Source organism: Equus asinus, chromosome 23 (genome assembly GCF_041296235.1).
Source record: "Equus asinus isolate D_3611 breed Donkey chromosome 23, EquAss-T2T_v2, whole genome shotgun sequence".
NCBI classification, from domain to species: domain Eukaryota; kingdom Metazoa; phylum Chordata; class Mammalia; order Perissodactyla; family Equidae; genus Equus; species Equus asinus.
In genome coordinates this window covers 14,020,098-14,035,399 of record NC_091812.1, presented here as the reverse complement: position 1 = coordinate 14,035,399, position 15,302 = coordinate 14,020,098, and the positions used below count along the sequence as shown (strand labels likewise).

General features: G+C 43.9%; 1 protein-coding gene across 1 annotated transcript in view; it reads left to right on the top strand.

Annotated features, from left to right (window-relative positions):
• Positions 1 to 3,000: 3,000 nt before the first annotated feature.
• Positions 3,001 to 15,302, top strand: part of HABP4 (hyaluronan binding protein 4) — a 40,594-nt gene continuing 28,292 nt past the window's right edge. The window contains exons 1-4 of the mRNA XM_044757021.2: positions 3,001 to 3,497; positions 7,762 to 7,924; positions 14,723 to 14,884; positions 15,100 to 15,168. Coding sequence (XP_044612956.2) covers positions 3,128 to 3,497; positions 7,762 to 7,924; positions 14,723 to 14,884; positions 15,100 to 15,168 — 764 coding nt within the window. The 5' untranslated portion in view covers positions 3,001 to 3,127. The remainder of the gene's footprint in view (positions 3,498 to 7,761; positions 7,925 to 14,722; positions 14,885 to 15,099; positions 15,169 to 15,302) is intronic.

Here is a 15,302-nt window from a genome sequence, read left to right as displayed (position 1 = left end):
CTTAGTCATGCGCAGCTTAGAAATGCCAGAGACAACTTTGGCTCGAAGCAGTGCTTCTCAAAGTAAAATATTTGTGCACGTGGTGATTCTGGTGTGTGAAGAATCTTTGGAAATTTCCTTCACCTCATAATGATAAGGCCTTGTTATGACTCTACCTAGTCTTAAGCCTGATTCAGAATAATGGTGTTGATAATAATAATAATGTTGATAATGACTGTTACTGAGGATTTACTCTGTGCCAGGCTTGGTGCTGAACTGTTCATATGCATTATCTGACCCGGTCCTCAGAACAGCTCTCTTAAGTATGTACCATTATTTTCTCCATTTTACAGATGAAAAAACAGAGGCACAGAAATAAAGAACATGTCCAAGGTCACAAAGTTAATTAGTGGCAGAGCCACAATTTAAATCATGGTTTAACTCCAAAGTATGCTCTTTTAAAAAAAATTATGGTAAAATACACATTTACTGTTTTAATCATTTTAAAGTCTGCAATTTAGTGGTATTTACTATATTCACATTTTGTGTAACCATCACCAATACCTAGTTCCAGAAAATTTTCATCACCCCAAAAGGCAACCTTACACCCATTAAGCAGTCAATCATCATTCCCTTTTCCCTAAAGCCCTGGCAACCACTATTCTGTTCTGTGTCTTGATGGATTTGCCTCTTCTGGACATTTCATATGAATGGAATCATACGGTATATGGCCTTTTGTGTCTGGCTTCTTTCACTCAGCATAATGTGTTCAAGGTTCATCCATGTTGTAGCACATATCAGTACTTCATTCCTTTTTGTAACCAAATATTAATCCATTATACCAATTTGTTAGCCATTCAGCAGTTGATATACATTTGGGTTGTTCCCACCTTTTGGCTATTGTGAATAGTGCTGCTATGAATACTCAGGTACAAGTTTTTGTTTCAACACCTGCTCTCAATTCTTTTGGGTAAGAAATACAGGCATTTGATCATAAACCTCTGCTGACTCCAAGAAGGAGATGACCAAATATCTTCAAATCTTCAGTAATTCAACAAATATTTACTGAGAACTCACAGCTACCTAGGATGCTAAGCACTAGGAATATGAATTGCAATGAATAAGACAGGTCTCATTCCAAGGAGGATGGGTCCTCCTTGGAAATGACAGAAAACTGAATCAGTGAGTAAAACATAGACCTGGCAGTAGTTAGGATTAAGGGTTCCTTGTCCATTGGCTATTAAAGAAAATTAAAAGCTGGTAATGACACACTGAGCAAGACGCTCTAACAGAATGCTTTTGGATGTGAGAAGCAAGTACCACTAAGAGTAGCTTAAACAATGGTGGCATTCCTTGTCTTACATAACAATGTCTGAGGTAGGGAGGTTCCTGAGAGGGGTAAGTCAGCAGCTCAGCAACATCAAGGAAGTAGGCTTCTCCATCCTTCTGCTCTGCCGTCCTCATAGTCACAATCAGGGAGAGCAGCTCCAGGCATCAGGGCCTCCTCACATAACAAGAACCAAAGAACAAAGTGGAAAGACGGCAGATCCCTTTCCAATCCCTTTTTAGGTACAAGAAAAATGTTCCCAGAAATCCCCTAGAATACTTCCCCTCAGGTCTGTTCTGCCAGATTTGCATCACAAGCCTATTCTAACACCAATTATTGGCAATGGAATGGAATTACAATGCATGATTTAAGATTAATCAAGTTCGAGGCTGGAAGGGGGCCCAGGTTCCCCTGGGGCATGCAGCCACCTGATGCCCTAACAAAATACAGGTTCTGGGAAAATGTAGGAGGGAAAGAAAAGGCTGTAGGATAGGCAGTCAAGAGTGTCTGCACGGATGTTAAGGAAAGATATCCTGGAGGAAGTCCAGTTCAGTGTTCTCTGAACTCCAGGCCTCAAGTGAATATCTCAAAAGAAAAAAATGAAACAAAACAAAACCCAAACCTCAACGTGTCCAAGACTGAACTCATGATTCCCATCAAAGTGCTCTCTTTTAGTGCTCTATTTCTTTGTGAGTAGCACTACCATTCCAGCTGCCTGAGCCAGAAAAACAGGAGTCATCATAATTTTCCTTTTCCTCATCACCCATATCTAGTGTATCACCAAGTCCTGTTGATATAACCTCTAAAATACCTCTTGACTCTACCACTCTCTTCACCTGCACCACCACCGGCCCAGTCCGAGCCACTGCCATCAGCTCTTCCCTGGAACGCAGCAGCAGTCTTTGGCTTGGTCTCCCTGGACTCCTTTTGACCTCTCTCCAACCTAGTCCTTCACGTAGCAGCTACAGTGGCCTTTTCAAACACACGCTCATGCTTAAAAGTTGTTTCCCACTGCTCCTAGAATAAGGACCGAATACGGCCCTCTCCCAACTCTTTGTAATCCAGTTCACTGGTTTTCTTTGAGCTCGAATGGGTTGTGCTCCATCCCACCTAAGACTTCTGCACTTGCTGTTGCTCCCGCCCTTGCCATCCTTCAGGTATCAGATTAAGTGTCACTTCTTAAGGAAAGCTTTTCCAGGCTTCCTAATTAGGTCAGGTCCCTTTGCTGTAGGCTTGTACAGAGGTCTGTGCCTTTCCTTCAGGGCACTTTTCTATCTATAGACTGTAGGATCCATAAAAACACGGAGCTAGTATCTTCTACAACATAACGCCTGGCACATAATAAATGTTCAACATATAGTTGTTGAATGGCTAAACGTATATATAAACTTAAAAGCAGAGTGGCCGATCATGAATGCGGACCCAGTCCCAGAACGAACACAGACAACGGCCACGACCACGCACCGCCCAGCTGCCTGGACCACAAGACTCTTTGCTCCTCCCAGTAGCTCCGCCCCTGGGCCTCGCCCCTCCCTGCTGAGTCGGGGGAGGGGCATAGAGGTCGCGTGACGTGACAGCAGCCGGCCGCTGATTGGGCTTCCAGTCGTGCCGGCCAGGCAAGGGGGCGTGTTCACGCACGCTGATTGGCTGTCTGGTGGCAGCTGGGCGGGCGGGGGCGGCAGCGCGGGGGCGGGCCCTGGGAGGGACGGGACCAGGCAGGGCAGGAGGGCGCCGCGGCTGGCGGGATGGGTCCTCACCGCCGGCTTCGCTGAGACTTGCTCGCGTGGGCTGCCCCGACGGGCCCGCAGTGGCCGCGGCGGCATGAAGGGCGCTCTAGGGAGTCCCGTGGCCGCGGCCGCCGCAGGCGCCGCGATGCAGGAGAGTTTCGGCTGCGTCGTGGCCAACCGCTTCCACCAGCTGCTGGACGACGAGTCGGACCCGTTCGACATCCTGCGCGAGGCCGAGCGCCGGCGCCAGCAGCAGCTGCAGCGCAAGAGGCGCGATGAGGCGGCGGCGGCGGCGGCGGCGGCGGCCGGGGCCGGCACCCGCGGCGGCAGGAGCCCGGCTGGGGCCTCGGGTCACAGAGCCGGCGCGGGCGGCGGCCGCAGGGAGTCCCAGAAGGAGCGCAAGAGCCTCCCGGCCCCCGGCACACAGCAGCCCGACAGCCCCGGGGCCGGCCCGCAGCCGCCCGGTACGCCCCCGGGCACGGTGGGCGGGAGAGGACGAGACGGGTCACAGAGGTCACCCTCACAGCCGCCGCGACCGCGCTGGGAGACTGGTCGCTGGAACCTGCTCCGGAGAGGGCAGGGGCTCGGGGAGGAGTTGGTTGAGTTGAGGGTCCTTGTGGCCGAGAAAGGAGGATGGGGATGGGGGTGGCGCGCCCGTTCTGGCCGCCCTGGTCCTGGTGCGGCGGGAGGTCCCAGAGCCCCGGAACCGAGCCTTTCCAAGTTGGGCGAAGTTGAGGGATGTTGCCGGCGTGCCGTGAGCGGGCGAGCTGGGGTCGCTGGCCCGGGGCGCTCACGTCTAGAGCCGGCAGGGGCTGCCTCCCCCTGCTGCCCGACTCCGCGGGATTCGGGTCCGGGGTCGGAAGGAGGAGCGTGGCGGCAGGCAGGGGGCGGCGGGGGCCGCGGGGCGCGGCCGGGCCTCTGTGACGGAGCGGGGCCTGGCGGCCGCGGGCGACGGCGGTGACGTCAGGGCCGTGAGGGGCCGCGCGGTGGCCGCGGGCTGGCGCCTCCGAGCCGCGCCGTGGCTCGGGCCCTGCGGCCTCCGCAGCCGGCCGGCGTCCGTCCACCCTGCGCCTGGCGTTGGTGGGATGTGTAGCTTTTCGGTAGCTCAGGCGGCTTTAGGGCCAGCCTTTTGACCTTCCCAACGAGAATGTTCTGAGTTCCCACTCCCCGCTTCGCCAGACGTGCAGGGCAGAGCTGGGTGCACTGCTGTCCGTCCGGGGAGGGAGGAGGCGGGGGGGTCGTGTCTCGCCTGAACCGCGTCGGGGGCAGTCGGCAGGACTCCACCTGTGTTTCCTGTTTTCCTGAAATCAGGCAGTGGTGCTAAGGTTTGACTAAGAGTGTTAGGATGTGTAGTTCGACTGCTTCAGTCAGCGTTCGGCAGTGTATTCAACTCGGCTTTACTGGCTTGCTCCTTGTTAATGAGAATTGTTCATCGCAGCCAGGAGGGAACCACTCCCGATTTAAGTACTGGGGCTTTGATTCCTGCAACTAGGGAACATTTACCTTTACCTGTGAAAAGTTCAGTGCGGCGATATCACCTGAGAATCGGAAAGTCAAGTCACGGTGATAAAGATGTTGAACGTTATTTGCAGTGCCATTGGACGTCTCAAGACCCCTTGGTAGGCCAGTAAGTTCATGAGCCTGTTTAAACAGTGAGACTTGAGATATAATGTAAGGTATGTATTCTAGTTTTTCTGTTAATTCTGTTTAGATAAATAATAAAAGAATTGAGGAAGGCAAAGCTTTTCCCCTTTCTCTGTGTTTTTTTAGCAAATGGAAATAATATGTTTTATCCTTCAGAATAGTGTGAAACTGCATTTAGTACTAATATATCACTTTTTAATCTTTTTAAAGTTAAAAATATGCATTTTTGTTATAAAGATTTCAAGCCATTCAGAAACATATGACAGTGAAAATCCTTTTTCTTGCTGTTAACGCTTTACATTTATATGCATAAATGGACAAAGCTATTTCTTCTATTCTAAAATGATATAAACTGGGTTGCAATCTGCTTCTTTCACTTAGCCTTGCAGTCTAGTTTAAAACTTTCGTCTGTCAATTGTGACCCACGTGATCTGTCTTTTGAAATCTATATTAAAGATCTTTAGTTAGTTTTGTAGTTAAAAAAGTCTTGTCATTCTGGTTCTTTCTTCAGTATGTGTTATTTCAGAAGCAAACAGCTCATAATTTTCATTTATGTAGTTTTTGTACTAAATTTACCTATAATGGTTGTTAGAGAGCTACTCTCTCAAGGTTTTGTAGCCTTGATTGTATGGACTGTAATTTTCTAACACTCAACATTTTTAATTTAGTTAGAATATTATAGGGGAATGCTTAGTGCAGATACGAATCAAAGGCAAAACATGTTTGACATATAATGGAAACATTGATTAATCCCCCAGGGATGTGGAAATCATAAAATTTTCCCACAGACATGGAGATTTCGAATGACCTTCACTATTTAACTGGATAGGTAGACCGTTGGGTGACCTTTGTTCAGTAAATTCATTCTGAAGTCCCAGAGACTCTTCAGCCTTGCTTTCCCTGGCCCTTCAGGACTGTTGTCCGAAAGTCAAAGCTCAGCTCTATCTTGTAGGCAATCTCACAGTGTGTTTTATTGTATTCTGCCTCCTCCCACGGCCTCAGTTTGGATCAGTGATGAGACTGCTGTGCCAGCCTTTATTGGAGAGGGCGGGTGAAATTCACTGTTTGTACTGTCCTCTTGGAGCTGCTGATCCAGCACGGAAACACTGGGTTCAGTTGCAATCTTAATCTCTTAGTACTGAATTGTGGAAAAAAACCTGGACCCCTGTTATGTTTGTTTTTTGGGTTTTAGAAGGAGAATGAAATGTTTGCAGGGTATTGATAGTTATTCTAATAAGTAGCCAATCATATTTAATGGTTTTCAAATTATACACAGAAACTTTGGAAGAAGCTTTAATATAAAGTATGCGGTAAATGTCATTTTAAGTTTTGAATGGTGAATTACAAACTCAATTGATACAATTTAAAAAATAACCTTGAGGAAGCAGAAAGACAGTGGGATAAGCTCTTATTCTGTAGTTGAGTGGAGATATTAAGAATTTTTTTTAAATTAGAGGTTATAAATAGGAAATTTGAAGCTGTATTAAAATAACTTCTTACGTTGAGGGAAGAGTATTTAACTGTTGACGTATTTGCTGATGGCTGTTTGTCATGGTCTGTTGTAGTTTTCAATTTGTTAGATAATTTCATAATAAGATTTTCTACCTTACATTTTAAATGCCTCATCTACATTTGATCTGTATCAGTAATGCATGTGCCTGGGGTCTGGCATCGTGTACTCCTGGGCAACTGGGCACGAATGTCAGTCTCTGTTTTGTTTCTGCAATAAAAGTATAATGCTCTATTCATGATAACATCTTTCCAGTATCCTAAATATCCTAAATATGTCACAAGCTCAGATTGTGACTTCAGTACAGGATGCAAATCGGATTTAAACATTTCTAGGTTTAATGTGACATTAATTTAGGATTGACTTAGATCTGTGGTGCAACTTTTCACATTTGAAAAAAATGCTTTGTTAACTAGCAAGTAATACGTTGCACAATTTTATGTTAGTGGTTCACAGACATGATTTTTGCTTTAAAGGGAGATCAGTAGGGTGTTGGAACTATGTTAATATTTACATGTGCCCAGTTTATAAAGTTCAGATAGGAAATATTAAGTGGGAAAATAGAAAAATACGTAAACAAGTATTCCTTAGGAGTCATGTGTATCTAAGTAGGGAAATCCAGCAGTTAAAAAAACACCCAGTAATTTGAATACATTTAATATTTTTATAGCCATACAACCCATATGAAGGGTAATTTATACCAAGAAAATTTGAGGCCACTATAATAAAAATTGTCAATAATGTTTGAGATGGAGACCCTTTAAATGTGTACAAAGATGCTTTTAGAAGTGACAGACTTCTTCACAACATATTTACCATGTATAAAGATGCCTTTGAACACAGACTCTGCTTTAACTTGGTAAAGCATCAAAATTAGAGAGGAGTAAAGTGAGAGATGGAAAGACTGGAGTGGCCGTAGCCCCAGCCCCCGCTGAGTGCTGGCCTCCATGGACGAGAGATGCCCCTTCAAGTGCTGACCTGCTCTTGCTTGAATGGGAAAATACCAGTTTGGCCTCATATTTGAGAAGTATGATCATAAATGTATAAATCCCATCAAATAGTAGGGAAGTCTGTTTTCAAATGAGAAAGAGCGGTACAAACTGTGTAAAAACAAAAACCTGAGTAGCTGATGATAAGCCATAGTTGGGGTTCTAAAAGTACAATGTGAAGTACGGGGTATTATCCTTTAATTTTCTGGATGGAGCTTAGCTACCATGTTTTGATAAAGCTGCTGTTGTGAAATATAGTTGATTGAGCAAATATATATATTCTAAGCTGTCACAGAGTCATTGTGAGATGCCTGTGATTCTAGGTTAGTTGGTATAGTTTATCTCATACTTTCTAAGACATACGGGAAAGCATGTGATTCAATAGGAACTTAGAAGTTTTATTCAAAAGCAGTGGACTCTGGGCAGTAGTGGTATCAACAGCAGTTTTTCCTCTCTGAACTTGTCCAAAGCCAGATTTTCCTATGACATTGATTTCTAGAAGAGTGAAATTTAGGAGTTCCTATACATAGTGTGCTGTCCACAGACCCTGCATTCCAGCTCTGCCCTTTCGTCTTTCACTGGCAGGCCAGAAGCGAACTCCGAGAAGAGGGGAGCAGCAAGGATGGAGCGACAGCCGAGGGTCAGACGTCACGCTTGACAGAGTGGAGCGGAGATCCTACAGGGAGTGTCGACCCTCTGAGACCGAGAGGCAGGCGGACTTTACACCAGAGAAGTTTATGGATGAAAAGTACGTACTGCAGACCTCGGCCGGGAGGACCCGGGGCCCTGAGGGGCTGTCAGAGGACTGCCAGACTCTGCAAACTTTGTGGTTCTGTTCCTGGCAATATTTTGCCAATTTAAGTAGCAAATCTTATTACTTCAGGTGACACATGAAGGATCTTCTGTTTATCTCAGATGACCTTAAGTCTTGGTTCAGGAAACGATTGTACGATGAAAAATGAATTATTTATTGGCAACTGTGAAAAGCACTTGTAAAAAACTATACAGGAGTATGTGAAACTGGTTAAATTTCTTTTGAAGTTTAGGCTAGGGATATAATTATCTTTTTGATTTAGTGTAACTAATTTAGACTACTAATGAATTTAAACAAATTCCTAACTGCGTGGTCAGGTTCATGTGCTCTGCTTCAGCAGCCTGGGGTTCACAGGTTTGGATCCTGGGTATGGACCTACACTCCACTCATCAAGCCATGCTGTGGCAGTGTCCCACATACAAAATAGAGAGATTGGCACAGACGTTAGCTCAGCAACAACCTTCCTCAAGCAAAAAGAAGAAGATTGGCAACAGATGTTAGCTCAGGGCCAGTCTTCCTCATTGAAAGAAAAAGAAAAGGAAGAAAAACTGATATAATGTATAACACCAATTTCTGCCTCCCATACCTTCTCTAGAAGGTGCTTTGACCTGGAAGGTGTTTTTGGGCTGAGGCAGTCTGACCACTCCTGAGTGATGTAGCAGCATGCAGGCTATCCATTCTCACCTGTACACAGGGAGCAGTTCTTTGTGTCTTTGCTTGGCCCTAACAAGATGGATGCTTGCTGCCTAAAGTTTTTGTTTAATTTTTACACATACACAGCATGAGTTTAGATTAAATAGAAGCTCCCTGTGAAACACGTTTTAGCGAAAATAAAGTTAAAAAGCTAAGGAAGACTAGTGTATAGTTTAATGTCAAGGGAGCCATTATTCCCAAAGTCTTTCGACTTCTTGACTACTAATTCTACTTAGGATCCTGGCTACAAGTTTAACCAAAGAACATGACTTTGTCAAACTGCACTCTGGAGTCCATTGAAACAAACGAACAAACAGAAAGTTCCAGCAGAGAGTAGCTCGGTCGGAGAGGGCTGAGCAGGTCGTGACTTCTGCAGATCTGTTCGCTAGAAGTTACGCATTGAGAACATTGAGATGGTCTATCTGCCGCCATGTAGGAGGGGGAGAGGGTTAGAGAAAGGCATAATTCTGCTTTTTTTGTGATGACTTTAAATTTGCTGTGTAATGGCCACAATCTGCTTGCTTACAGGAAGCCTTCTGGATCGGAGCTGCTGATTTTTGGAGGCATTTGTGTATCTTTTTTTTCACTTCAGGGATTTATTCTGTGGAAATAAGGAAATTGTAGCTCAAAATCACAAACCTGTGTTGCCATCTTTTTTTAGTAGCAAAACTATGAGTCTTTTAAAAGGATAAGATAGGTCTTTATATGTTAACATGAAAAGATGACTATTAAGTGAAATCACACTCATATATAAGGGTAGAGGAAGGGTAGGATATGGGATTATGGAGGGATTGTTTTCTTTTTTCTTTAAAAATAATTTCAGATTTACAGAAACTTGCTAGAATTATACAAAGAATTCCCGTATACCCTCATGCAGATTCCCCAAATGTTAACATTTTACCGCATTTGCTTTATCAACCTCTCCCTCCCTCCTCCTCTCTCTCTTCTCTCCCCCTACACACACACACACACACACACACACTTTTTCTTTGTTGTTTGATAATCTTAACAGATTAATTCAGTCCTCGATTTATGGATGAGGAAACAGACCCAGAGCTTTAGCGATGTGTAGTGCTCTGGTCACAGCCAGCTGCCTTGGATTTTTCTTCCTCTACGGCAGAACACTGTTTTCATGTTGACGCAAAGTCAGAAATGGTGCTGGGAGTAACTGTCAGTGTGGCTCACGTGCAGAGATCAGCCGTGCATGTAGTCTGGGCGTGCACTACTGTTTTTAATGCAGTAGGAATTTTTCTTTAGGCTCCAAATGATGGACTTAAGTGAACTCTTAGAACATAGGCTATTAGGAAATTAGTCTGCCTCTGCATACGTTTTGGTTCTTTCTGCAGTTTACTGCTGGTTGTTTAAAGTCAGTTCCAGTTCAGAAAGAATCACTCAGATGTTTAAAATTTCTTTCCCTCTTCATAAGTGAGCATTTTTTAAAGTTGTGATAAAATATACATAACATAAAATTTACCATTTAACCACTTGTAAGTGTATAGTCCTGTGGTCTTAGTGCATTCAGATTGTTGTGCAGCCATCGCCGTCATCCATCTCCAGAACTTTCTCATATTCCTTGGCTGAAACTCGGTGCCTGCTAAACACTAACTCCCGGTTCCCCCTGCACGAGCTTCCTTCCTTTTACCTGTAAAACAGGTCCTAGTAAGAGAGTGGATTACAGGTGTGCAAAGCAGGTCCTAGGCTTGTTGTAAGAGAGTGGGTTACAAGTGTGTAAAGCAGGTCCTAGGCTGGTTCTAAGAGTGGGTTACAGATGTGTAAAGCAGGTCCTAGGCTGGTTCTAAGAGTGGGTTACAGATGTGTAAAGCAGGTCCTAGGCTGGTTCTAAGAGTGGGTTACAGATGTGTAAAGCAGGTCCTAGGCTGGTTCTAAGAGTGCGTTACAGATGTGTAAAGCAGCTCACTTGGCTCAGATATTCTTTTCCTTCCTTTTGCTTGTGAGTACATCACAAATAAAGTGTCCTAAGTGGAGCCAGGATTCCTCAATGCTCACCAACCTATAATAAAGAGGATATATTTTATAAGAGGGGGATTATAAAGAAGCAATTGAGAATATATTTAATTGGGGGGTGGGGTGGGGGTAAACCTGTAGAGGAAAGAAAAAATGGTTTAAGGGATTAAAATACACTAGAACACACAGTGCTCTTTTTAGGGTCACTTTCAATCACTATTATATTTTAAATGAACTTGTTATTTTTTGGTATCTGATCTAGATTTCATGTAAATTCTGACCCGATTTTCACTGTTGGCATTATTTTCCTTGTGTGTTTTGCGCTTCATTTCCTCTTAATGTTTGGGGAGACTTTTTTTCTTCTATGGCCCTGTCCAACTTCCTGGTTAAGAACTTACTTTTCTTTTGTTGTTGTTTTAGAGTTTTGCTAGATGTTTGTTGTAATGTAGGATAGATTTTACAACAATCTCTATTTAAGAATTTGGTTTTGGCCAGGGCATTTGGGAGACTGAAAAGCTGACTTGGGGAATTTATTTAGGACAGCGTTTCTTGTCAGAGACTGTCATGAGGTTAATGATTGGTGCTTCTGTATTTTTTTATCTTTTTGAGTAAGGAAAATTGTGAGTTTTGTATCTTTTTACCCATGATCATATAATAGCTTTTTTTAAATTTTTAAAATTTTTTATTATTTTTTATTGAGTTCATAATAGTTTACATTGATGTGAGATTTCAGTTGTACATTATTTGTTTGTCACCGCATAAGTGCTCCCCTTCACCCCCTGTGCCCACCCCCACCCCCCTTCCCCTGGTAACCACTGAACTGTTTTCTTTGTCCATGTGTTTGTTTATATTCCACATATGAGTGAAATCATGTGGTGTTTGTCTTTCACAGTCTGGCCTATTTCACTTAGCATAATTCCCTCCAGGTCCTTCCATGTTATTGCAAATGGGATGAATTTGTCTTTTTTATGGCTAAGTAGTATTCCATTGTGTGTGTGTGTGTGTGTGTGTGTGTGTGTGTATGTACAGTATATATATATATATATATATATATATACACACACATCAGTCAATGGGCACTTGGGTTGCTTCCATGTCTTGGCTATTGTGAATAGTGCTGCAATGAACATAGGAGTGCATATGTGACTCTGGATTGTTGATTTCAAGTTGTTTGGGTAGATACCCAGTAGTGTGATAGCTGGGTCATATAGTATTTCTATTTTTAGTTTTTTGAGGAACCTCCATACCGTTTTCCATCGTGGCTGCACCAGTTTGCAATCCCACTAGCAGTGTATGAGGGTTCCCTTTTCTCCACACCCTCTCCAGCACTTGTTATTTTTAGTCTTAGTGATTATGGACATTGTAACAGGCATAAGGTGATATCTTAGTGTAGTTTTGATTTGCATTTCCCTGATTACTACTGATGTTGAACATCTTTTGATGTGTTTATCGGCCATCTGTATATCTTCTTTAGAAAAATGTCTCTTCATATCCTCTGCCCGTTTTTTGATCAGGTTGTTTGCTTTATTATTGTTCAGTTGTGTGAGTTCCTTATCTATTATGGAGATTAACCCCTTGTCAGATATATGATTTGCAAATATTTTCTCCCACTTGGTGGGTTGTCTCTTTATTTTGATCCTAGTTTCTTTTGCCTTGCAGAAGCTCTTTAGTCTGATGAAGTCCCACTTGTTTATTTTTTCTTTTGTTTCCCTTTGTCTGAGAAGACATGGTATTCATAAATGTCCTTTTTAGTTTGCTGTCAAAGAGTGTACTACCTATATCAACCAGGAGTTTTATAGTTCAGGACTTATCTTCAAGTCTTTGATCCATTTTGAGTTCATTTTTGTGCATGGCGTGAGATAATGGTCTACTTTCATTCTTTTTGCAAGTGGTTGTCCAGATTTCCCAACACCATTTATTGAAGAGACTGTCTTTTCTCCATTGTATGTTCTTGGCAGCTTTGTCGAAGATTAGCTGTCTGTAGATGTGCGGTTTTATTTCCGGGCTTTCAGTTCTGTTCCATTGATATGATCATATAGTAGCTTTTTTTTTTAAAGATTTTATTTTTTCCTTTTTCTCCCCAAAGCCCCCCGGTACATAGTTGTGTATTCTTCGTTGTGGGTTCTTCTAGTTGTGGCATGCGGGACGCTGCCTCAGCGTGGTCTGATGAGCAGTGCCATGTCCGTGCCCAGGATTCGAACCAACGAAACACTGGGCCGCCTGCAGCGGAGCGCGCGAACTTAACCACTCGGCCACGGGGCCAGCCCCCATATAGTAGCTTTTTAATGTAACATTTTCAGCCATAAAAGTAGACTGGAACATACCTCTAGTTCTGGTGTTTGAGCTGCTAGATTTCAATAGTCATTTTAAATGTTTTTAAAAGCCTTGACAAATTTAAAAATATCATTTATCTTATTAAACTAAGGTTATAACTATGAAAAAGATGTGGTCCTTCCTGCAGGAGCTTTGAGTCTAGTGGAGGAGAGGCAAGTCCTCATAAAAAGTGATAGCGAGGGGCCGGCCCAGCAGCATAGCGGTTAAATTCACACGCTCCGCTTTGGCAGCCTGGGGTTCGCTGGTTCAGATTCTGGGTGTGGACCTGTGCACTGCTTGTCAAGCCATGCTGTGGTGGTGTCCCACATGCAAAATAGAGAAAGATTGGCACGGATGTTAGCTCAGCAGCAATCTTCCTCAAGCAAAAAGAGGAAAATTGGCGATGGATGTTAGCTCAGGGCCAGTCTTCCTCAGGGGGGAAAAAAAGTGATGCCAATGAGATTCAGCAGAGAACAGGTGTGAGGAGAAGTAGGCAGGCAGTCAGGCCGTGGGTCCAGCCAATGCAGCAGGGGAAGAAGGGAAGAGTGGTGAAGGGCCCTGGTTCTTGGCTTGGGTACTCTAGTGAGTTAAGAACCACAGGAGGAGCAAGGGGTCAGTGTTGGTCGCATATCTGCAACCTGGGGGATATACAGAGGGTCATGTCCAGGAAGTAACTGGCTTTGTGGCCTGGAATCAGACCCCCAAATGAGAGAAACAGGGTCACATGAATGAGGGTCATGTAGCGTTAGCATAGATACGAGGACAGTGTGTGCAGGGGCTGGAAAGACAGGAATGCTGATGCACTTAAGGACAGACAGGTGTCCTGGAGAACAAGGGAGGCGGCTGTGTGCCAAGACATGTTGATGAAAAAGGCAAGGTGCCGGACTTTTTCCTTTCGGGTGACTCTGGAAGCACCTGCCTCTGAGAAGTGGAATTGGATGGCTGAAGAGCAAGGAGAGTACCTTGTGGATTTGGTACCGTGTTGGGTGTTCCTGCTCCAAAAATAATTTTTTAAGGACAGGCAGAGAAGGAGAAGCCGGAAAAAGTCAGAGGAAAATTAGTAGTCAGTAGTGTCAAATGTTGAATAGGGGTCAAATGACATAAAGACAAGTCGCTATTGGATTTAACGGCAAAAAGGTCATCTTCAGCTGTCCTGGGAAGTGTATGCGGAGCAATGGGGGCAGAAGCCAGGTTGTTGTGAGTTAGTGTTGTCAACCTCAAATGTCACTGACTGGTTGTGGAGCGGGGGGCGCGGCGCATGATGTGAAGTTTGACTCTTTTTCTCATTATACAAAACATTCCAAATTTAACTTAAATATTTAATATTAGAACTAGAATGAACCTTAGAGTTTCTTTATCTAACCTCCTCATTTTATAAATGAGCAAACCAGATCCAGAGAGAGAAAAGGGTGCCCCGCTACAGATTAGTATAAGACCTGCCCAGGACTCATAGCTGACTTCTCCTCTTAGCAGCTCTAAGATCTTGGGCAGGTTACCTACCTTCTCTGTGCCTCAGTTTCCTCATCTGCAGGCAGAGTTGTATGTTATAGATTTGTTTGTGAAAATTAAATTACTGTATGTGAACTGCTCAGAACAATGTCAGGGATGGTATGTGTTCAGTAAAAGTTAACTGTTTATTATTCAAGCCACCATTCTTTCTAATACACTGTAGCCATAATGTCCTTCTAGAATTTTTTTCTCAAAAAAGTCTTAGCTCTTTAATCCAATTCACCCCTTCTTACTCTGTGCGTCTCTTTCCAGACCAATTGACAGGTTTGATCGAGACAGACTGCTGAGAGGACGTGGAGGCCCACGAGGGGGCATGCGAAGCAGAGGCAGAGGTGGGCCCGGGAGCAGAGCTTTTGACGGTTTTGACCAGAGAGGGAGACGAGAATTTGAAAGATATGGTGGGAATGATAAAACGTAAGTTTCTTTGTAAATGTTATTTTGCTGTAAGATCTTGGTAATACGTGGTATGAATCTGTTTGTTAAGTGTTGATATTTAGTTGACTTTATGTTAGTATAGTGTTGATCCTGAGGGAGCTGATCCTGGGAAAGCTTTTATGATCAACTTTTCTGATTTGGAGATTGACTGGAGACCAGCTTCCAGTTTAAAGGGACATTCTTTCTTTCTCTAGAGCAATGAGAACTGAAGACAACGTGGGTGGATGTGGAGTTCGCACCTGGGGCTCAGGTAGAGATACCAGGTATGGTGCAAATATCTGCCTCCTGTGAGCCTACAGTTCAGTGGAAGTCTCTGGATCTTTGTTCGCCTTTCTTAAACATTACGTTTTATGTGCTGTGCTTCGGTATCTTCATACTTGTGTACCCTTATGTAGAG